This window comes from Branchiostoma floridae, chromosome 9 (assembly GCF_000003815.2).
Source record: "Branchiostoma floridae strain S238N-H82 chromosome 9, Bfl_VNyyK, whole genome shotgun sequence".
NCBI classification, from domain to species: Eukaryota; Metazoa; Chordata; class Leptocardii; order Amphioxiformes; family Branchiostomatidae; genus Branchiostoma; species Branchiostoma floridae.
In genome coordinates, this window is record NC_049987.1 from 20,437,209 (window position 1) to 20,459,860 (window position 22,652).

General features: G+C 42.3%; 2 protein-coding genes across 2 annotated transcripts in view; one reads left to right on the forward strand and one right to left on the reverse strand.

Moving 5' to 3' along the window:
* LOC118422807 (2-oxoisovalerate dehydrogenase subunit beta, mitochondrial-like) overlaps positions 1-15,237 on the reverse strand; it is a 32,662-nt gene extending 17,425 nt beyond the window's left edge. Inside the window, exons 1-7 of the mRNA XM_035830584.1 lie at positions 15,048-15,237; positions 14,136-14,213; positions 13,706-13,774; positions 9,184-9,317; positions 8,176-8,331; positions 2,931-3,039; positions 1,230-1,438 (exon numbers count right to left, since the gene is read on the reverse strand). Of these exons, the coding sequence (XP_035686477.1) occupies positions 1,230-1,438; positions 2,931-3,039; positions 8,176-8,331; positions 9,184-9,317; positions 13,706-13,774; positions 14,136-14,213; positions 15,048-15,198 (906 nt within the window). The 5' untranslated portion in view covers positions 15,199-15,237. The remainder of the gene's footprint in view (positions 1-1,229; positions 1,439-2,930; positions 3,040-8,175; positions 8,332-9,183; positions 9,318-13,705; positions 13,775-14,135; positions 14,214-15,047) is intronic.
* A 1,564-nt stretch (positions 15,238-16,801) lies between these two features.
* On the forward strand, positions 16,802-21,949 carry LOC118422809 (biotin--protein ligase-like). The gene is given in 9 exon segments (XM_035830585.1): positions 16,802-17,613; positions 17,616-17,834; positions 18,046-18,228; positions 18,744-19,003; positions 19,134-19,201; positions 19,503-19,663; positions 20,048-20,162; positions 20,514-20,727; positions 21,084-21,949. Coding segments are annotated over 9 exon segments (1,710 nt in total). The 5' UTR covers positions 16,802-17,298; the 3' UTR covers positions 21,259-21,949.
* The last annotated feature ends 703 nt before the right edge of the window (positions 21,950-22,652 follow it).

Below are 22,652 nucleotides of genomic sequence, written 5' to 3' on the forward strand. Positions count from 1 at the left end.
AAAGCAGCCGACTAAACGTTTGAAAAGCCTGACAACAATTTAAATTGACGCATGGGATCATAGAACACTGTTATAGATGGCCCGGTTTTAATCGTAATTCTCAATCGCTAACTTTGTCCCCTCTTTCTAAATCCTACAAACTCTATAACAATTGCAACATCGCCTGAAACCAAACCTGCAGTTCTTATCTCAAGAATCCATGGTGATTTTATGTATGTTATCCAAAGGAAGTCTTAAAAACTACATGAAAACAAGTGACTGTCGTCGCCGAGCCGGTAGTTTTCGAACGCCATGTTGCATCACGTGACTGTGCATTTCAAGCTTGTGCACTGGAGAGCAGGGCAAAATCGCTAAGGGGCGCTGTTTTAGCCAAACTCATGTGGGGAGGGCACGGCGCGACGGAGCCATATGTATACTGAACGCGTTTCAAGGCCAATAACAATCTATACAATCAATAAAAACATATAAATGCGTCGCCGATGTCATGAGTACCATTGGGCAAGTTGTGGAACAGCATGGCGCTAGGGGTGGCGTTCTGTTGGGGCAAAGATGACTTACCGGTAAGTTTAGCGGCGATGCAAAGTGCACGGCATGGCGTCGATGTAAACATTTATCCATCGTGTTATCTCAGTGGACTACTTGGGGAACTTTTTATGGGAAATGATCAATTGTATGGCCTTTAGAAAAATAACTCCAGAGAGAAACACCCAACTGACCGTAAACTGGTCACCCTGAAATAATTCTTGGCTGCAGACTTGTTTTTTAAAGAAGCTCGCACGGCGATAAATCCAACAGAAGAAATATGATGCCACACAAAAGTTGATGCAGACCGACTAAGATATCTTCCAAAAGGAGAGTTTTTCATTTCTGCCTGAGAGTTTTCCGTAAAACTGCGTTGTTAATATATCGACCGTAAACTGGTAACCTTGCGTTACATTGTAACTGTAACAGCATCTCTTTTCCCTAGGTCAGAAACATCCTGATTGAGACCAGCTCAATTGCTCACTATGAGTGAGGACTAACTGACCCAACAGGTGAAGCTGGGGTTACCTTGATGACAGTTTCGGAGTCCCAGGGCATGATGGTCCTGAGGTCAATGAGCTTGCAGGACACGCCCAGCGTCTCCAAGGTCAAACATTGTTGAAATGTAACTGTAACAGCATCTCTTTGCCCTAGACCAGCTCAATTGCTCACTTACTAACTGACCCAATAGGTGAAGCTGGGGTTACCTTGATGACAGTTTCGGAGTCCCAGGGCATGATGGTCCTGAGGTCGATGAGCTCGCAGGACACGCCCAGCTTCTCCTGCGCCATGTTGCACACCTCCCGCAGCACCTGCACCTGCGTCCCCCACGCTACCATGGTAACGTCCTTCCCCTCAACCACCACCTCCGCTGAGGACAGCGGCAAGCTGAAGTCCCCGACAGGAACATGCTCAACTGTGGAGGGGCAGAAATCGTTGGAATCTTGAGTTAAAGTCCTTCCAGCACAGAACAGTACATAGGGCAGCACTAAGGTGGGTTCAAAACCATTTTCTATTGTTGGACCGGTCCAAATAAACCATAGAGGACAGAGTCAAGGTGAAGTTTCCAACGGGAACATGCTCCACTGTGGAGGGGCAGAAATTGTTGGAACATTGAGCTTAACTTATTATTATAAGTCCTTCTAGCACAGAATAGTGCATGCAAAAGGTCTCCAGTTGAAAATAAAAAGAACTCTGCAAGAACAAATATGTGGCTACACTTCTTTACAGATCGCGTCATCAGTTGGTGGAACAGTTTCCCCGAAGAAGTGGTGATGGTACCAACTGTGAAAAGTTAAAGCAAAACGGTAAAGCAAGAATCGTCTATGACTACAGGGCACTGGATCATCCTCTAAGGCTGACAATGTCAGTATCCTGAATAGAAGAGCAGCCCTACCCTACTCTACTCTACTCTACTCTACTCTATTTCAATATCCGTTGGGCTACACAACTTTGTTACAGCAATTACTACAGCAGAGGGCTAGTCCACTGGTAATGGTGTGTACCATACACTTTCCATACGAGTCCTTGATATGGCTTGGCCTGGATCAAACTCGTGACTTACCGAATGCAAGGGGAATGCTCTACTCACTTGGCCATTGCAACAGTTAAGTTGGAATGTTGACAAGAATCAAAATGGTGGATATTAAGGTGTTTACTTTGCTTTTGATATTCAGTAGGTTACAGGGCCAAACCTTGGGTGGGTCACACAAAAGACTTAAGAAATGTCAAATTCTGCTTAGAATTCAGCACTTAGCAGAAAAAGTATGGTAGTTATATGCAGAACATGACATTGTATATCTGAAAAGTGCAGAGGTCCTGGAGAAAATGAAAGCAGAGGTCTGAAAGGAGAAATCAATTCTGACAACATGTTTTTAACGGGTTTGTTAAAAGCAAGGCTATTTGACAACTTCTGGGCAATGAACAACATTTGTAAGTGGATGGATGGTGGTGAACATTGGTTTTGAAGGCTGGAAGATTGTATACAGGAGGGGAAAAGTTGTCATTGGGAAAGTTCCATAGTTTGGCAGTTTGAGGAAAGAAGCTGTTGCTGTAGAAGAACCTTGAGACTGGCAATCGAACAGTATAAGTCATAATGATGTGTGTTAGAGGAAAACATAATTCACATTTTGTTTATACATCATGTATTGGCATGATATTGGGAAGTGGAGTCCAACCAACCACTCCCATTGCCTTGTCTTGTACCTCCCCAGCCAAAGTCAGGTACCCAATTTTACTCCTGGGTGGAGTGAGGAAAGCTGTGTAAATTGCCTTTCCAAAGAGCACAAAATTGGGCCATGACAGGATTTGAACCTAGGACCTCGAGTTTCTGAGCCAAATACCCTGCAGTTATGCCTCTAGCCTTAAGGAAGTTTTAAAGAAAGAAACAATCACTTAAGACACCTTACCTGCGGCCCGGTACAGGATCTTGGGTTCCAGGAAGATGCAGGGGTTGTCATCCTTGATACAGGCCAGCAGCAGACCCTTGGCTTGGATGGGGCCACGAGGGATCACAACCTGGCACACACAAGTGGAAAAAAATTGTTTTATTTTCTCCCCGTAAAGCAGTAGCCACTAGCTAGTACTGTAAATGCATTTAAGTTCGCGGGGATTTAATTTCGCGGTAGCGGGAAAAGGGACTTTTCGCGGAGGATTTAATTTCGCGGTTACACTATAGACTGCAGCCTAATACCACAATAGAAAAATTTTCGCGGTGGATTTAAGTTCGCGGTGAAGTGGTCACCGCGAAAACCGCGAATATTAATCCACCGCGAACATTTCTGCATTTACAGTATGTGCCATTTTTTAAAGTCTTTGATATGACTCAGTCAGGGTTTTAACCAAGACATCTAGGGTCTAGGGATAATTCCTAATCCCGACACAACCTGGCCACTGAGCAAAATGGCCAAGTGGATAGTCCAGTGGACATGAAGTCTGATTCCTGGTATTCCTATACATTGTGTCCTTAGGAAAGGCACATAACATGACAGGTAAAAATGGGTACCTGACTGGGCTGGGCTCTTCCTTCCAGCACCATGCCCTAGACACTGTGGATAACAATCAACTACCCCTACGGCCTTGAAAAAGACTATGGAACTACCTAATACCTTTACCCTCTCTTTTTCACAAGGCTACCAGTGCAGCTAATATTATCTATCCATTGTGTATTCTTGTCATGCCACACCTCATTAGGATCTCAAAAACTTTTCCACCATCTTTGAACTCCTGTGGCAGTGAAGTTTAATGCTTTGAAGTTCTGTATCAAAGTCATCACTGGTGTTCGGACCGATCAGCCAGTCCCAGAGGGACTTGTTATTTTGTTGTTACTGAGTCTGGAGGCATACATGTAACATACAAGTACAACTGAGCAGGAAGGTCAATCTCCAGGAAAGTATTTGATGAGTTTCTGGCATTCTGATAGAATGCCATTGGAAAAGTTTCCAAAACCATATCCAGCTGCTTGAGTAACTACTTTTTTGGCGAATCTTATTACCTGGATGTCTAACCTACATGTACTTTGATGTGCTATTGGAATGAATGTAGGACATTTCTTCATTATAAAGCGGTCCGGCTATACATGCAGCAACCGGACGGGCATTGCAGGCATGGTTGCCCTTCCTTTACACTTAGGAAGTTACTTGTGGAGGACACATGACTTCAGGTGGACGAGCTTCGGTCTGTCATCCTGGACAGGAATTTGTGGAAATATTTATTGGTGTCACCTCTCAGAGGATGAACTGAACTAAAAAAAAATGATTTACAAGTAGCCCCACCCCTCAATGCAGACCCCAAAATGGCACTACTGTGTCGTCGATGAAGGTTAGACATCCAGGTAATAAGATACACAAAAAAACCACGTATTCAAGCAAGTGGATGTGATTTTGGAAACGGTCAGACGTTTAAACAAGCATTCACTAGTTTCGTCAATGACACTAGTGGATTCTACGTCTGACCGTTTCCAAAATCATATCCAGCTGCTTGATGAGTAACGGCTTTTTGGCACACTACTATCATGTCCTTCACCTTGGACAAGCTAAAGCTAACTTGCCATGCATCACATTGTGATGCGTAGGCCCGGCACCCATCTCCGTTTTTATGCCTTGCGGTCACACATATATAAGTCACTACAGCAGGGGGTCAGTCCACCGGTAGTGAAGTGTGTTTAGCTTCTATACTCTTCCTCTTTGCAGAGAAAGAAGTATGTACCATTTTGAGTCTTTAGTATGACCCGGCTACAACATCCAGTCTTCCTTGGTGGTCTTCCATCCAAGTACTGTCCGGACCGCACGTTGCTTAACTTCCGAGATCGAGGGATCGGGTGTACCAACACGCCACGGCCTTGGACAAGCCAAGGTCAATGAACTCCAAAATCTAATAATAGCTGTTCCTTATATTTTGGGAACCGTGGGAACACAGTAAATACCAACATGTAAATAAACAAGTCCAGTCGGGGTGTTGTGGCCACTTTTGTTTCCTATTTGTTTTGTTTGTTCGCATAACCGGTACACCGCCCTGGGGGGTATACATTTTGTATGTCCCCCACCGGTTTTGTATAGTAAGTACAAGCCGCGTTACACCAGACTGGTAGCGGTCATTCACTCTCACCGAGAGTAACCTCTACTTTTATTTCAAGAAGTGCGGTGGGTTCTTTAATGAGCTCGAGGTGTGTCTAATTCTTCAAACATGGCATCGGCATTGTATCCTATTCAAGGATATGTCCCTTAGCAAAGTTAGGTACTCATTTCCACCTGATTTCAGTTAGGAAATTGGTTTAAAGAGCCTTTCCAATGCCAAAACTGTCCTGCAAGAGATTTGAAGATGAACCCAGAACCTCTGGATTCCAACTCATCAACCGTAGCTAAAAGACCACCATCCATGCCAACTTTCTATCACACAAAATTTTCAGTCTACATGATGTACATCAGAACATAATTTTTGCCAACACATTAGGCCACACTAATATACATTACAGTTCAACCTTATCCAGAACCAATCTATTTTGTTGGCTCTCTTCTGACAGCTTGAAAGATAATCAAGAAAAAGGGCAACATGAAAGCAAAAGGTTACACCTGAATATATTCAATTCATATCAGTTTTATATTAAAAATCCAGCAACAGGACAAAGAGGGAGTTGGGACGAAATCTTGCATTTGATTATCTTCTCATCCTAAAACTGTCTGACTCTGATTACACCAGGGCTCTAGCCAGCTCAATTTTTTTCCGTCAGCCAATTCCAATCGTCGTGAAAACCGCGAAAATTCATTTTCCCTATGACACTACATGTACAAAGTAGTAAATGTTGCCATTGATACCTTGAAAAATGGGTTTTGATGAGATTAACGTATGCGAAAGAGCGCCGACACACATTGTCAACAAGCATAACAATAGCAAAACAAACAGTGTGTGGCTTTTACAGCCGTGGACGGCGTCCCCAAGCCGCCTGCAGCTTCCACCAAGGATTTTTGTCTGTCAAGGTTGACGGATTGGTTTAAAAATTTTTCCGTCATACGCAGCACATTTCCGTCAATTGACGGAAAAACGGACGCTGGCTAGAGCCCTGGATTACACCAAGCTGTGTGGCCCAGGGCTACAGAACCGGAGATGAAGGGTGCCCCATGCCCTGTTTGCTGCAGAAAGGACTTTTTAAATTAACTTTTTCCCTGCTAAAGTAGCCACTTGGCACCAATGCTCCAATGTTATATAGCAAGGCTCGAAATAATTTTTTCTGCATACCTGCACTGGTGCAGGTAACACTGAAAATTACCTGCACCAGACAAATTTTACCTGCACCACTCTGAATCTATGAAGCATAGATCATACTAAAATTGTTCAGGAACCATTGCTATTTATTCTTCTATACTTTAACAGTGTAACAGTCAATGGAGCAAATATTTTACCTGCAATAACCTGCATATGCAGGTAGTATTTCGAGCCCTGTATTAGTGTATAGGTAGCAGAAATAAGGTCAAGTATACAGGTCTCACACTTGGATGTAAAACACATTGTACTCAGTACAAATGTTTCTAAAGCAACTACATAAGTTTTTCCAAACTTATACAGTTGCTTGAGCAACTTTTGTATTAGAGTCTCTCGTTACCTGGGTGTCTAGCCTTCCTCATTGACGTAAAACACATTGTACATCACACGTTTCCTGTGTTACATGTACAAACATCCACAACACACAGTACACTTCTGTACCAAACACCCACATTGTACACAATAAGGTTCAAGTTCTTACTACTCCATAGCAACTCCGCTGAATGAGGATATCTGGCTGCCACAGCACGAAATGCAAACGTAATCAGCAACCACAAAGTGGTATTGTTTTCAAATTGGCAGTGACGCACATGGGGCAATGATTTAATCCGTCCGACTGAAGGGCCAGGCCAATCTGATTTGTTCCTTTTCATTCAAACTTGAAAAAACAACAACACTACACTATACTGGCAACAGATTAACATGAGAACAGAGTTTGTACTAAGGCTTATTACTTCATACACACAGTTTCAGGAGGCAAATACAATCCAATTCAATCTTGATTTTGAAATTGTTTTATACTACAGTAACTGAAATATGAATGTTAGCTGTCTGTTGATTGTTATCCTATGTTATTTACATAATATGGTCTCTCCTGGAAGAGTAACTGTCACTTAGTTAGAGTCTCAGGTAGACAGCTGATGGTGAGAGTAGTTGTACTCCAATAAACTCCATAAATCTTCAACCTGCTATGGAAGCCAATTGGTACCCAATCTAAAGTGGTTACCAGGTTAGGCTATCAAGTTTCAGAGCTGTCTCCAGAACCTGTCTTTCCGTCCCTGGACAGAAATCTACTTGTTAGGACAGAAAAATTTCACCAAAATATCTGAGCTTCATGACAAAAAACTGATGAAAATGGTTTTTGTAGCTCATAATGACAGTTTAACAAAGAAAATCAAACACCAAACAATGTCCTTCTGGGACAATGTTTTCATCTGATCCTCCTGCTTTATTTTCACTTCAGAAAGCCCAGAGAGAAGCCAGGAAATGAACTGGTGTTGCCTAACGATGTTAAATGGGCCAATAATACCTGCCTTTTCCTTCAGGGTTGCACACAGGTGAGACCCTGTCCTTACAGGGGTGGGAAAGCTACACCTGCCATGGGGGATTACAGGGCAGGGCAAACTGACGTCAGAAGGGCATTCTGGAGTCGGGACAACTAGGGGTGGGTACTGGTACAAACAATTCAGGTCCAGGTCTGGTTCAGGTCCAGATCCAGACCTAAACCTGGACCTGATTCAGTATGCAAAAAATAAGGTCCATTTCGCTACAAAGAAATCTGTTTGGTGGAGCTTTCAACTCCCAGTGGCATTCTAAAATCCTATGGGGCTAGCTGCCACTGTACGATTGACTGTAAAACTTGGTAGAAATGACCATAAACTCCAAAGAAAATGATTAGATTTGGGGCCCCCTACCAGTCTCCCTTGGTACTGCAGCAGAACAGCATGTTTTGATATCTTGTGTTCTGAACAAGCTATGGTCAGGTCACGATTTTTGGGTGTTAGATAGCTCTTGTTCACTTATTCATTTGACAATGTACACATCCATCCATCCATCCATCCATCCATCCATCCATCCATCCAATTACCTAATCATTCATTAATCCATCCGCCTCACCTTTATGCCAGGCACATGAGCGAAGAAGGCCTCCGGGCTCTGAGAGTGGTAGAGCGCTCCGTGTCCGACCGCGCCACACGGCGCCCGCATCGTCAGCCTGCCACAGTCAAACAGGTTCCCGGATCGGTAACGATACTTTGCCGCCTCGTTCACAATCTGAGATACATGAAAATAATGTTTGTACCTTTGCCAAGAAGCTTTACCTTTTATCTGCTGTTTGTGTTTGTAGACAAAATAACGCAATAAGTTGTGGATGGATCCTTATGATAATTGGTAGGTGGTTAGGGGGTGAGGAAAACAAAATTCAAGCAATTTTCAACATTTTCATTCTTTGTCCCCTTTCATTTGTTTGTCCTCTTTCACGTTACCTAAAGTTAGCCCTCAGGCAAGAATTCCAAAGAAAGTTCTGTAAAGTTTCTCAGTACCATAATCAAAACAGTAATTTTCTGTAGGTCTTACCTGATCAAACGCAGGGAAGATATAGTCTGCGAACTGTATCTCAGCGATGGCTGTAGCGCCCATCACCATATAATCACAAATACAACATTGATTCTACTATAAGTCTTGCCTGATCGAACGCAGGGAAGATATAGTCTGCGAACTGTATCTCAGCGATGGCTGTAGCGCCCATAACCATATAGTCACAAATACAACATTAATTTTGCTATAGGTCTTACCTGATCGAACGCAGAGAAGATCGATGTAATCTGCGAACTGTATCTCAGCGATGGCTATAGTGGCTATCACCATATAGTCACATATACAACATTATTTTTGCTATAGGTCTTACCTGATCAAACGCAGGGAAGATATAATCTGCGAACTGTATTTCAGCGATGGCTGTAGCGCCCATAACCATATCATCACAAATACAACATTAATTTTGCTATAAGTCTTACCTGATCAAACGCTGGGAAGATATAGTCTGCGAACTGTATCTCAGAGATGGCTGTAGCGCCCATCACCATATAGTCACAAACACTATAGTCATTTTCATATAAGTCTTACCTGATCAAAGGCAGGGAAGATATAGTCTGCGAACTGTATCTCAGCGATGGCTGTAGCACCCATAACTGCCATGCCGATCCCAAACCCAGCAATGCCCTGCTCACACAGAGGCGTGTTGAACACTCTGTCCTTGCCTGGCACATCAATGGGCAATATCAATCAATCAACCAATCAATTCTGTACTCTGTGTATCTATATAGTCGGTATAACTGCCCTTCGGCATACACCAGCTGGAGCACACAAACAAGTGATCAATAAATCAATCCTAAATAAAACCAATGAAATATCCATAAATAAATCAAATGATCAATCAATCCTACCTAAAACTAATGAAATATCAATAGTTCACCAATCAATTATCATCTTTTATCAAAATCTATGAAGATGTAGGAAATATCAATCAATACAGCAGCAAACAAGCAACAATCAATCTTTATCGACCTCAAGGGAAACCAAGAAAACACTAGAAAGACAACATTTTTGCAAAAAATAGTAGTACATCTCACTGAAAAAAGGGGTTGAACATGTCAAACAACTGTTTTCCCAGTTAGATGTATTGAATTGTTCTGCCAGTTCATTCTAGTAATGCTACAACAGAGTGAAGGATGTCATTTGAAATGTCCGGAAGTAAATCCCTGAATTCTATCCAGTTGTAGATATTAAACTACCAGTATTCTTTAACTGGATGTATAAGCTTCATAAACATATGAACGATATATCATTAATCGTTCAATATTCAAGCAGCCATCATTCTTTTCCCAGAAAAATTGAAAGTTTTTTCATATTTTCCCTTCCATCAGAACATTTTCCAGCAAATAATCCATCAGAGTTATACAATTCTCTCTCAAGTCTAGACTTTACATGCTGGCAACTGCCTTTAAAAAATAATTAGTAACTGAGTATGTCCGATGCAGTTCAAATAAAAACCATTCTGTTTTTTTCATCAAGACCTATCCAATGACATCAAGTTCAAAATATATGGAGAATTTGGCTACGTATGGAACTTTCCGGCACTTGGGACATAGCACCCCCCCCCCCCCCGAGACAACACATTTAGCTCCTGCAACTAAAACAACAGGAGCTAATTGACTCATTTGCATTAACTGTGTCTTAGCCTTTTTTTCACATTGAAATCCAAAATTGTCTTCAGCTTGACTTTGCCTTGCTTTTGTTGCTATTGGAATCCAAATTGTCTTTAGCTTGACTTTGTCTAACAATGTCTCCTGTTGGACATCTAAAATTGTCTTCATTTATAGTTAGGGTATAAAAGGATCAGATCTTCCATATCTCTTCAGTGTCACTGACGAAAGATGGTGGATACCATCTGAAATGTCTGACCGTTTCCAAAATCATATCCAGTTGCTTGAGTAAAGTTCTGCTTTTTGGCATATCTTATTACCTGGACGTCTAACCTACATCAACGTATGGAGAATTTGAATTTCTTGTATCACACCCCTCATCAGACAGTGAAGAGGAACTTTATTGCACGACAATTGTATGTGATACAATGTATGGCATCAACTATAACACTAAGTACAAAACAATCATACCCAGCAGGTGGGTGGGTACAGTGTACCAGATCTATCCTGACATTTGGATAAGAACCCAAGTGAGCCACTGGGCTCCTGGCAAGTCATGGAACTTAGGTCTGGGAAAATCAAAATTGTGTTTCTTATAATGGATCTGACAAAACGAGGGTCAGATCAGACGGTCGAGATTTTATTTTCTTCCTTTTAAAGAGGTGATCCAACAACTAAAATGGAAAACTGATATGAATCAGGACACTGAAATATTCAACAGACATGTAGTACTACAAGTGCAGGTCTATCATAATCAATAAACTGATGAAAGAAGTACAATCTTTACAGTTTATTACACATTTTTGCATCAGTTATTTAAAGCTGTAATCTGCTAAAAGAGTGTGAAATACCGGTACAGAAAGTCTGCTTTGAATTCCATCCCTCAAAATGTTGGATCAAAAATTGTATGTCTCTTGCCAGCAGTAGACTATAAAAAGAGCTAAAGTTGGCAGGTTTTTGCTAGGGTCAGTCGGGTAACAGGAAAAAACAATTTTCTTTCTTTGACCTTATTGTAAGGCCATGCCATGTCAATCTTCTTGGGTCTGAGAATTTAAAAGAATGAATATGATGCTAATCAGGAGTGAAAATAGAGTCTGGGGGCTGGAATCTGACTTTATTCACTCCCTGAATTGAAATAAACTGTTGGCAGTTGGCACAATACTCCATAGCATAAACCTGGTCCCTAAAGTCTTTCTATTGTTGCCAAGGAAGCTGGGAAAACGATGGACTCTTTGAACCCCTTTCTTCTTCCATACTCCGCATCTCAGGAGGAAGTTCCAAATCAAAAGCTTCCAACCTAAAAATGTATCTTTATGCTTCCTCCTGATCATGATTGAATCCCTGTTGGGTATATGTTTTATTAATCTCCAAGCAGATCCTTCGGTAGCATATAAGATAGTATCAAAAGCTGCCAGAGGAGTGAAGCCGGCTTAGGACTAGGAGTGTGTTTCTCTACATGGCAAATGTACACCTTTTGGCTGACTACACTCCTTGGCCAGTTTGGTACATGTACTAAAAGTCTATCTTATGCCATTGTACTTGTAGGATCTGCTTGGAGATTAATGTTTTATAGCCCAACATTTTTCAAGTTGAACAGACACCTGTCATCAAAATCCAGTCAGTGTAACATTAACCCAAAACATTGGAGTGGTTCACAATGACTGAGCATAGCAGTCTTAACGTAGTCGAACAAAGAGACATGAGCTGTCATTTATGCCTAGAGCTCTGAAGTTGTACAATACAAAAACTTCTTGAATGTGCTTTATTGCGTGAAGCTGACTCCTGTAAAACTGTTTTAAATAGCTTTTAACTACTTGTAATCTCGTATTTGTCTTTTTAAAATTCACCTTGTACTGCAACCGTTTCATAGAATGTTATCATGTGTATTTATTAGTAGATGATTGCTTTTACCTGTACTGTAATACTATTAAAATCATTGTATGAACCTTGCAATTCAGCCTTTCAGCCTGCAATGAATTCATTTTCAATAAACCTTGAACCTCTAGTTTTGTGGTGAATTGAGTTAAATATTACACATGTCTGATAAACAACAAATTTAGATGGTCTGGCCAAACAACAGGGGTTTCAGAGATCAGTGTTAGCCTGTATGCGGTCTGGCATTGACGTTACTGCACTCTGATCAGGTTATTCTTACTTCAGACACTTATGCGCTCAGACACAACAGATCTTGCAGGTTTTCAGGACAGCCAAGGCAAACACTTGAATTTGAAAGGAGAAAAACTTTTCAATACATGTGTATGGTCTGTCAATTCAAAATCTTCACTCCCCAAAACAAAATTATTTCAAAACATCTTTATCTATTTTTTTCTGACACTAAAAAACCTTCCAATGTCATAAATAGGCACAAACTGACAAAGTACTAGTGCTGCTTGACATTGCCCATTTCCGCCTAACTCACCTAACTCCATTCTTCCTTCCAAGGAATACTGAACAATGCCTAACTCATCAGCACAGTCTGTAGGTCAATATATGTGCAAATAGCTGGGTAGCTGCCTAACTAATTCAACTCCTTGCAAGTTTGATCATGATCGCGTGGCGCAGTGGCAGTGTGTTTGGCTCGGGACCGAGAAGTCTGGCTTAGTTTGAATCCTACTATGTCACCTATCTTGTGCCAGTGGGAAAGGCACTTTACACTGCTTTCTTCACTTTGCTCAGGTGAAAATGAGTACCTAGCTTCGGCTAGCGCCGTCCCTTGTATAGGACGTTAAATGGAGGTCCGGTGTTTGGGGAGAGCCATACCTCATGCACGTTTAAGAAACCACCACACGTGCGATGGAGCAAATCCTTCTGTCTGGATTTGTTGATTCACTACAAATCACCTGGATGGAGGCCTGACGAACCTCCGTCTCGTATCAGCCAAAAACAGGCTGCAGAATCCTCAACATGATGAGCCTCAAATTAAAGAAGAAGAAGAAGTTCTGCCTACAGGTGAAATGAATACCTAGCTTGGGCTTGGGATGGGGTGTAATGGTAAAACAGGTTTGTATGTTGTTGTTGTTGGCATCCGTCTGTCTCGGAAGACAATGGTAGGCAGACAGGGTGGGTTTAAACTTTAAGGCGACCCGTCTACCTGGCCTGCATTTTTTAAGGTGAAGGAGGGGTGTGCACTTCGTTCTCCACCCTCTCGTCCACTGGCGCAATATGTCCTACAGGGGCAACTGTATCACTATGCAACGCGTGAGATGGCCCCAGCAGATGCAGGTTTGTTGTTTTGGAGTTTCTGTCTCCTAGGAGGTCTTCCGACCATGGATGCAAGGGGTTCCTCCTACCCCTGACTCATGTGTCATGGCGGTTGCATTGTGCCCGAACTTGTATGTACAAATGTATAACATACAGTACTGGAGTGTTTTGCCTCAAGGTGGTTTGCGGCAACTTTGTCAGTTATGCCAACAAACAAGCAAAACAAACAAACAAACACTCACCATACTTGTCTGCCAGTCCTATAGTACATCTGAAGACCCCGCCAAAAGCTACATCCTCTCCAAAGATGACTGCAGCAGAATAAATGAATCAATCAATAAATAAATACATTTATCATAGTTTTGCTCAGCCCATATAGTCTTGTTTTTTTAAACAATGTTTACAATTTTACCAAAGTAGATAAGTCATAACAAGAGGGATCATAACAAAGGGCAAAATGTTCAAACACCTTGTAGTTTCTGACTACCTCTGGCGTTCTAAAATCCTGCTCGACCTAGCCTGATTAAATCTCGCTTATAGCAGCACGCCCAACGCACAGGGAGGGGCCAGTTACAGCCCTGGACAGCAGAGTTTGTGTTACACAGACTAGGCTCGACCTTGCATATGAATATTCAGAATAGTGAGTGACTGAGTTCATAAGAAGAGACAGACCTGCGGTGGGGTCGTTGGCCAGAGCGACGTCCATGGCGCTGTTGATGGACTGGAACAGATTCATCTTTGTCGTCTCACCTGTTTAAAAATCACATGTTGTTGTTTTTGTTGTATTTGAATATGCCACTTGCATAATATATATCAGCTCCAGGTCTCTTGCACTTTGTGTCTTGTACCAAGGAGGTTACTTGCATGTAATTGTCCCTTTAATGTGTATTTTGCTCTAGTTGCTTGTACATGTCAAAAGGTCTGAGCTTTGCAACAGGAAATGTGTGACTTTGAGTAGTATTACTGTTATCAGTGACATCACATGCATCCGTCTGCAAGTAAGCAGTGTGCAAAATACTTTTCTGAGCCAGGTTGCACAGTGTGCAACCTGAGGCAAAAATAGGTTGCACAACTGAATTTCAAGTTGCACCACCTACAATTCACTAATTTCTGGAAAAAAAGGACAATACATACATACAGTGTTACACTGTACATACATACATAATAGACATTTTTGGCTGATATGAAAAGGAGCTGCCTCAGTCCATTTATTTCTTCCAAGTAAATTGACAACAAAACGAGTTCTGGGCTCAAAATCTAAGTTGTACCCTGTGCAACCTGAATTTAGAAGTAAGTTGCACCAAGCAAAAAGTGGTTGCAGTGTGCAAGTGGGTATTTTGCACGCTGAATAAGTAAAATAGCATCAAACCAAGTTCGAATTAGGGCTTGAAATTTTCTTCTGTGAACTGTAATGGCAAATGTTCAGACACGATGCTGCAAACTGTTATGAAAACCATATAGTCAAATCATGGCCTAACGTGGAGTGTGCTTGACATATCAAAATGATTGATGTTTATCACGCCCCCCCCCCCCCCCCCTCCCACTAAAAACACACCATATGCGCAGCACATTTTCGTCCCTTACCGAAGTCGCTGGGGGCTGTCTCTGGTACATATGATAGCGCTGAAGCCAGCCTCTTCACCACAGCAAAACGACTGTCTATAAAAGCGGAGTTGCGGCCAGATATCGGCCGGGAAAGACGACCCGATCGCACCAAAGCACCACACACCGCCATCTTGGCACGGTTTGTACTGAGTACGCATGTCCCGTGACCGGAGTTTGACCCCTGTATATGGAGGCGTGGCCTTAGGCGGGAAATTCGAATCACTGCGAGACGAGTGTTTGTACGCGTTATTCCTTTCCTATAACATTATAACACAGTACTTTGATATCCTCTTTCAAAGTTTGTGGTTAGATTATCAGCTGTGTATATTGCATCGCCTGTAAGGCATATTTGTAATCAGTCACTTATGAGCAGCTGTTTTCCTAGCCAATGGAAGAGAGCTAAGGTGTGCCCCGGGCCTTACGTAAGAACACCAGAAAACCACTGACCGGTAACAACAGCAGGCCTATCAGCCTACTGCCTACTTTAAGTAAGGTATTGGAAAAAGTTGTACACAATCAAATCTGGCAGTATGCAGCACTGAATGATATTGTAACACCTTTCCAACATGCATATAGACCAAATCACTCCACTACTACCGCTTGATTACAAATGACGGACGATTGGCTCTCCGCCATGGATAAAGGAGAAATGGTAGGAGTTGTTTATATCGACTTCAGTGCTGCATTCGATTTAGTTGACCATGAGCTCTTGTTGGCCAAATTACAATCCTATGTAAGTCTGTAAGGTTGTTTTCTGCGCACTTGTATTATCAGTAGCACAGTACTGTCTACCAGTTCTAGCAAACATGTCTGAGTCAAATGCTCGAAATCTCCAGGTAGTACAGAACAGAGCATGTAGAGTGTTACTTAAATGCCCATTAGAAACACCTGTTAAGCAAATGCATTCAAACTTGGGTTGGCCCATGGTACGAGAAAGATTCGCCATCAGCACATTGACCGGCATGTTTTTCAGAATACTTGTCAGTAAGGAGCCCCATAATATTTACAGCTCCATCGTCCCTGTCCATTCTACCCACACATATTCAACTAGATTATCCAACTCCTTCAGTTTTAAACTCCTAAGCCAAAAACAAACTAAAAAAAGCGAACTTTTCTCTACCGTGCCATCAGTCTTTGGAATGACCTACCACCATACATCAAATCCCTGCCCAACATCTCACGCTTTAAAAAGGCAATGTATCAAGTCTTCTCAAGCCAATAGTTTTTTTAATGATTGTGTATCTAGTATTATCTGTTTGTATATATACATGTATGTTTGTGTATATATTTGCGTTTGTTTATGTATGTTTCATTGTTTCATATGAACCCTGGTAGACTAGCCCTAAATAGGGCTAAAGGGTATCGGAATAAAGGAGTACCTTCGCCGACATTTTTAAGTCATCGCAAAGCTACGTTTGAGCAGCCTTCATCACGAATATGTTGATGTGTCTGTGCATGGTCCTTGGTGTCTGTGTGTGTCATGTGTGTGAGTGTGTGTGTGTGTTTAATGTGTGTGCGTGTGTGTGTGTGTGTGTATTTCTTTGGTGACATGTGTTTCCTCGTGTCCCTGTAACGTTATGTCTTGTGTATGTTTCCGTGTGTAGGTAACGTTACACTGTGGCGAAATTACTCTTCATCCATTCAGTCAACACTTGGAGCAGGAAATACAGGTTGGAGGTCAATTGTTGAATATCGATCTAACGTTACCCAAAGTCCAAAGCACCCAGCTGGTCTGATGTCTTTTATGGACTTCAATAGATTACGTGTTGCTGAATCAAACATTAACAAAACCTTTGAACCTGCATTCAGTGGTACGCAACCAACCACCTTACCCAGCAAAGGAGTTTGTTTATATTCATTTTGATGACATTTTACCACGGTTGTACAACGTAGAGTGAACCGCTCTCCAAGCCAACCTCGCTTTCCCTACCTTTTATCTAGAACGTCATACCGTTTGACTCATTTCTAAAACTTTTCAACTCGGGTGGCGGTGGTGGATCCGGGTAGAGACGTAACCTCCCCCTTAGCTTTAAGTGTGCGATACAAAATCAATTGATCAATTTAAATATGCTCAAAGTCCTAAGTACATAGGTGTTATGACGGGTCTTATGAGATTTGTATATACATGAATGTACATGAAGACCTGCTGCTGTATATACGACCTGTCATCATAACACCTGCTGAAACAGTCCGACAGAAACTTTCATGAGCGCGGCCTTCCAACCAGAAAATGTCAACCGAAGTTCAGGCTAAGCCTCCTAATATTTTGGTATACACTGGGACCAAGGACACCCAGATTGAACAGAGTAAGTTCAACCTGGTGAAAGAGGTGCTACAGCAATGTCTTGGTCCTGACTATTATACTATCTATCAATTAAAACATGACCAAGTCCTCAGCCAGCCCTGGGCTGAGAATACCGCGCTCCTTGTGGTAGCAACACCAGACGAGACAGGAGATGCAGTCAGCCAAAAGTTTGAGCACTTTGTTCATGAAGGCGGCCGGCTACTCAGCTTCTGTCCCCATTTTAACATGGGGCTACTGGTGTTGTCTTCGGAAAATGGCGTCAAGGTATAGTGTATCACCCCCCGCAAGGTTCTGCAAAAGAAGTAGATGTGTACGTCACTGGGCTATGCTTCGCAAGTCCACTTCAGGTAGACAAGGTCTCCACCACCGTCAAAGTCATCGGAACCACCAAGAATGAAAACCGACCCCTGATTGTTGACGCCTGCGTCGGGAGCCATGATGGAAGGGCCCTTCTGTCACAGGTAAGGTACAAAACACACGCATGCAAAATACCGATATTATATAAGGGCTAGAATATTAAGTGTGTGAACCATTGATCATGAATGCTGAACATTTTCGTCTCTGGCCGGTCCGGATACGAGTCCATCTTCAAGCTTTATTTTTAGGATTAGTGGAGTGGTGAGCACAATAGGCCATTTCTTGCCGAATTCCTCTTATGTCGTCTATGACCAGGCACATCTAGAGATGAACCCAAGTGATGACGAAGTGAGAGGTACGGAGATGTTTACCCAGCTGAAGAAGTCCAACCCCCGAAGGTACGAGGTGCTGAAAGACCTTCTTACTACTCTGGGTCTGACCTGCTCAGGCGGCGAGGTGGCAGCTCTTACACCCTCTCACTTACTTGTTGTGGATGACGTGAGTTCCATTTATTAACGTTATACTTTAGGTTTTGTAATCTAAGGATGCTATGTCTTCGGTACCGTTTGTGCTCAGTCGGCTGATTGATTGGCTGATTGGTTGGTTGGTTGGTTGGTTGGATGGTTGGTTGGTTGGTTGGTTGGTTGGTTGGTTGGTTGGTTGATTGATTGTTTAATTGGTTGGTTGATTGGTTGGTTGGTTGGTTGGTTGGTTGATTGTTTAATTGGTTGGTTGGTTGGTTGGTTGATTGGTTGGTGATTTGGTTGGTCGGTTGCTTGCTCGGTTGTTTTGGGTGACTGTATACACTATGCGTACAACATAGCTCGGAAATTGTGAATGGCCCCGCGTGATATTTGGTATAAATGGTAGATGTTGGCAAAATGAGGGACAAGCTCAAATTCCGAATTCGTTTCTGGATTAATAATTTGGAACCAGCCGCATCTCAACCCCTTTATCAAAGCCATTAAAATAGAAAGATTTGATGACAAAGTCAATTCTTTGTTCCATCGTAGACTCTACAAAACACTGTTGTACAAGCCATCTCATCTCATCTTGATGAGAAGAGGGCTTTGAGGGGTGGGCAAGTGAGCCTCCTGTTTGTGGAACACCCAGAGGCTGCCACTGCAACACCAGAGGAACTACCAGTATTCATAGGAGGCGCTGTAGACAGTTTTAACTGGCAGGTGTACAGAGACAACCTGAAGACAAGAATTTTGGGAAAGGTCGTCCTCTACACAGAGGTCCTACCAACGACAATGACAGTTCTGGATAGGTAGTGTATGCTTAATGTTGGAGTCAGCAAAAACCTACCGTAATTCCTTGGCTTTCCAGTACCATGCAAGTTTCTGTAATGCGATATCATACACTACTTGAATCTTGGATGATGTTTTCCCCAGTTGCAGGTTGCCCAGTTGTGTTCCAGAGGACACGGGTCTCATAGCGATAGCTCACAGGCAAACCAGCGGCAGAGGTATGTTGGTAACATGGTATATATATTTATAGCGACTCGAAACTGATCATGACAAATTTCATTCTTCTATAGATATATAGATCACATCTTGTTTGTAGGTCCATACATTCACAAAAGTACAGTATGTATCTGGTATATCTCCCTTGCAGCAAATGTGAAATGTTGGATGGTTGAAGGTTGGAACAATGTCTTGCTCTTGAACAAAATAGATGCCTTGCTTGTAGTGAAATAGACAGAAAGAACCTGTTTTATCTGAGTAGCAGCAACCTGGTAACAATTTTAATTGTTGATCTACATTCAGGTCGGGGTGGAAATGTATGGCTGAGTCCTGTTGGCTGCGCCATGTTCACCCTCCATGCAAGAATTCCTCTCCAATCCGAGCTTGGGAACAGGCTGAAGTTCATCGGCCACATCACTTCCCTGGCAGTTGTGGAAAGCGTCAGGACACTGCCCGGGTATAAGGTTAGTGGAACATACATGTACGACATGAGCTAACAAGGTCAAAAGAGAAACAAAGTTATTAGAAACGAAGCATTATAATCTTGGTAACATTAGTAACGCGTAAAGTGTATGAAAATAAAAGAAAAAAACATTGAAAGTCTTGACATATAGGATGAGTACCTGACTGTCCGATTTGAGGTCACAAAACACAATCTAAAGCCCTCCTATAATAAGTTTAACTTGTAGATCCATTTAGCAATTCTAAGAAAGCACAACGAAAATGACAAGTTTGAATTTGACTGAAGTCATTACATGCCTTTTACTTCAGTTTATATATAGATAGATAACTTACGCTGCTGTTGACTTTATCTGTACTTTGTCCCATTCCAATATGTTGACCTGCAGGACATTGACTTGCGTCTGAAGTGGCCAAATGACATCTATTATGGGGAGAGTATGAAGATTGGTGGGGTCATGGTCACGTTCAACACTGAAGGCAACATCTGCAGCGCGCTTATTGGTGAGGATGTTTTTCTTCTTATCTTTATTTAAAATTCGTTTAAAATTTCTTTCATTTATGACATAAGTATGCTTGAAGTATGCAACAAGTGGGTTTGAATGGCCGAGTGGTCACGAGGCTACTGATTCGATTACTATCACTCCTGGCTAGCTAACTGCCCTAACTCCAGCCAGGTGTTAACTTTAAGTTGGTGCCTAGTCACGATGACTTCAGTTGGGGAGGTTCAAGCAGTGGAAGGAGAGGCATGGGCTCCACCTTCCAATACCATTCCCTGGACAGTCAACCCAGGGGCTATAGGACTATCTTTGTAATGAAGCTGTATTCGATACCCTCGTCTATTCATCTTTGTAGGTTGTGGCTTCAATGTGAGTAACAGCAACCCGACCATCTGCATCAATGACCTGGTGAAACAACACAACAAACTGCACAACACAGACCTCCCCGACTTCACCACAGAGGAGCTCATCGCACGGGCTGTAACCATCATTGAGGAGGTTGTGCAGGAGTTCCAAGAGAACGACAGTGATACCTTCTTACAGAGATACTACAACAGGTGGATTCACAGGTCAGAAAGTTACCACACCCATGAGTTGAATACAAAGTTTGACATGACGACTAAAAATCCTTACAACACAAGTGGCATTTCTTAGCTGTATTTTCAGTTGTGGAAATTACGCTAAAATGTTACCACTTAGATATCCAATATACTGTTTAATGGCCATTGTAGGAGACAAAGGCATCTCTTAATTCTACTTGTTCATATTGACAATGTCGTCATTGATTGAGTTAGAAGTGTGGTGTTGTAATGTAACACATTCCTTATTGATAGGTTTATAGGTAGAATGTGATGGTTCAATTTCTAGAGCTCTCTATGTATGACCGTTACATTCTCAGTTTCTCTCTCTTGTTTCGTTCCCCCAGTAAGCAAAGGGTCCACCTCGACAGTGAGAATGGACCACTGGCGACTATTGTGGGGCTGGACTACTCCGGGTTCCTGTCTGTGGTCAAGGAAGATGGTGAGGAAGTTAGCGTGGAGCCAGACGGGAACAGCTTTGACATGCTCAAGAACCTCATCACCAAGAAGACTCGGCAGTAGATCGACTTTCCAAATGCTTTTATGACCCCGTCCCCATGATAGAAATTGATCATGCATGTACGCATGTAGTAGTATCTAGTGAACCTTCAAGTAAACAGCTTCAATCCACATAACCACTACTAGAATAGTCCGGACATAGCAAGTAAAACTGTCATAAAGATTGAGAATTCTAGAACATTGCTGCCGATGGCCGGATAAATTTTGGTTCAAGAATGTAATACTTTCTACTTCCATAATTAAAGACACGAACGTCATTAGAATGTCGCAATACGCTGTAGGAAGGTTTTAGCTCTAGACATCAGATTAAGCGTCTAAACCGATGTTGGCTATATTTTGTGTTATGGCAATGACGCTACTGCGCAAAACGTAACAGTGCGCCGCGCATCACCTAGCAACCATGTTGGAAGGTTTTGGCAAACACTACAAACATACACAGCTGTTAATTCAAGGTCAAACAAAGAGCAAGGGCAATCCAAGTACTCCTTTGTGACCAAAGTTAAACGACAGATCACAGACATGTGTCTTTTGAAGAAGGATGATTTTGATACAATCTTAACGGTGGACATTGTTGACTGCGAGGGAAAGACTGTCCGCTGCAGAAAGAGCTTGCTGTATAGCCAGAGCGAGTTCTTCCGTGAGAAGTTTGTTGGGCAGGCAATACAAGTAATTGAGAATTAATTTATCGATTTGACATTCAGCTAGACTTCATTTACGATACGTTGCAGCTCATAAGGCATGTTAAGACAACGCTAAACGTTAAAGATAAAAAATTAAAATTTATTTACTAAAGCTGATACCATGCATGGCTGAAGTTACTATCAGTGTTTGTTGCCGAAGTCTTCAAGAGTATCGGATGCCTTTAATTGTAAGAAAATGTTTTAAGTCTTCCATCTCACAATACAGTTCATTTCCATCTTTGGATGAAGGCAGATTTAAGATATGAAAGAATCTCTTATTTCAGACTGAGGAGAAGACCGTCGTCACCTTGGATGAAGGAATCCGCGCTGAAGACTTAAGAAGCCTTCTGAAGATGTTAAAGAAGGGGCGCGTCTCCTCAGACATCCCTCAGTTATTCCGTGTGGTGTGTGTAGCTAAGAAGCTCCGTTTCCAGTCCGTCCTGGCCCTGTGTCGGCAGCGAGTTCTACACGAGCTCGGGGAGAACAACTGTGCGAGTATCGCACGGACGGCACACCTTCTGAACTTACCTGAGTTGGAGACCGCCGCCTTGGAGTTCGCTTCAAACGGCGCGGATTGGACATAAACGTTTGGTGAAGAGGGCGCGTACTTTAACTTTAACTTAGGAACTCTGACTTAGGAAAGAGCAAGAGCTCTGAACGTGCGTTATGACTAATACGAAACTGAATGATAAGATCTGATTATTTATCACATTAATT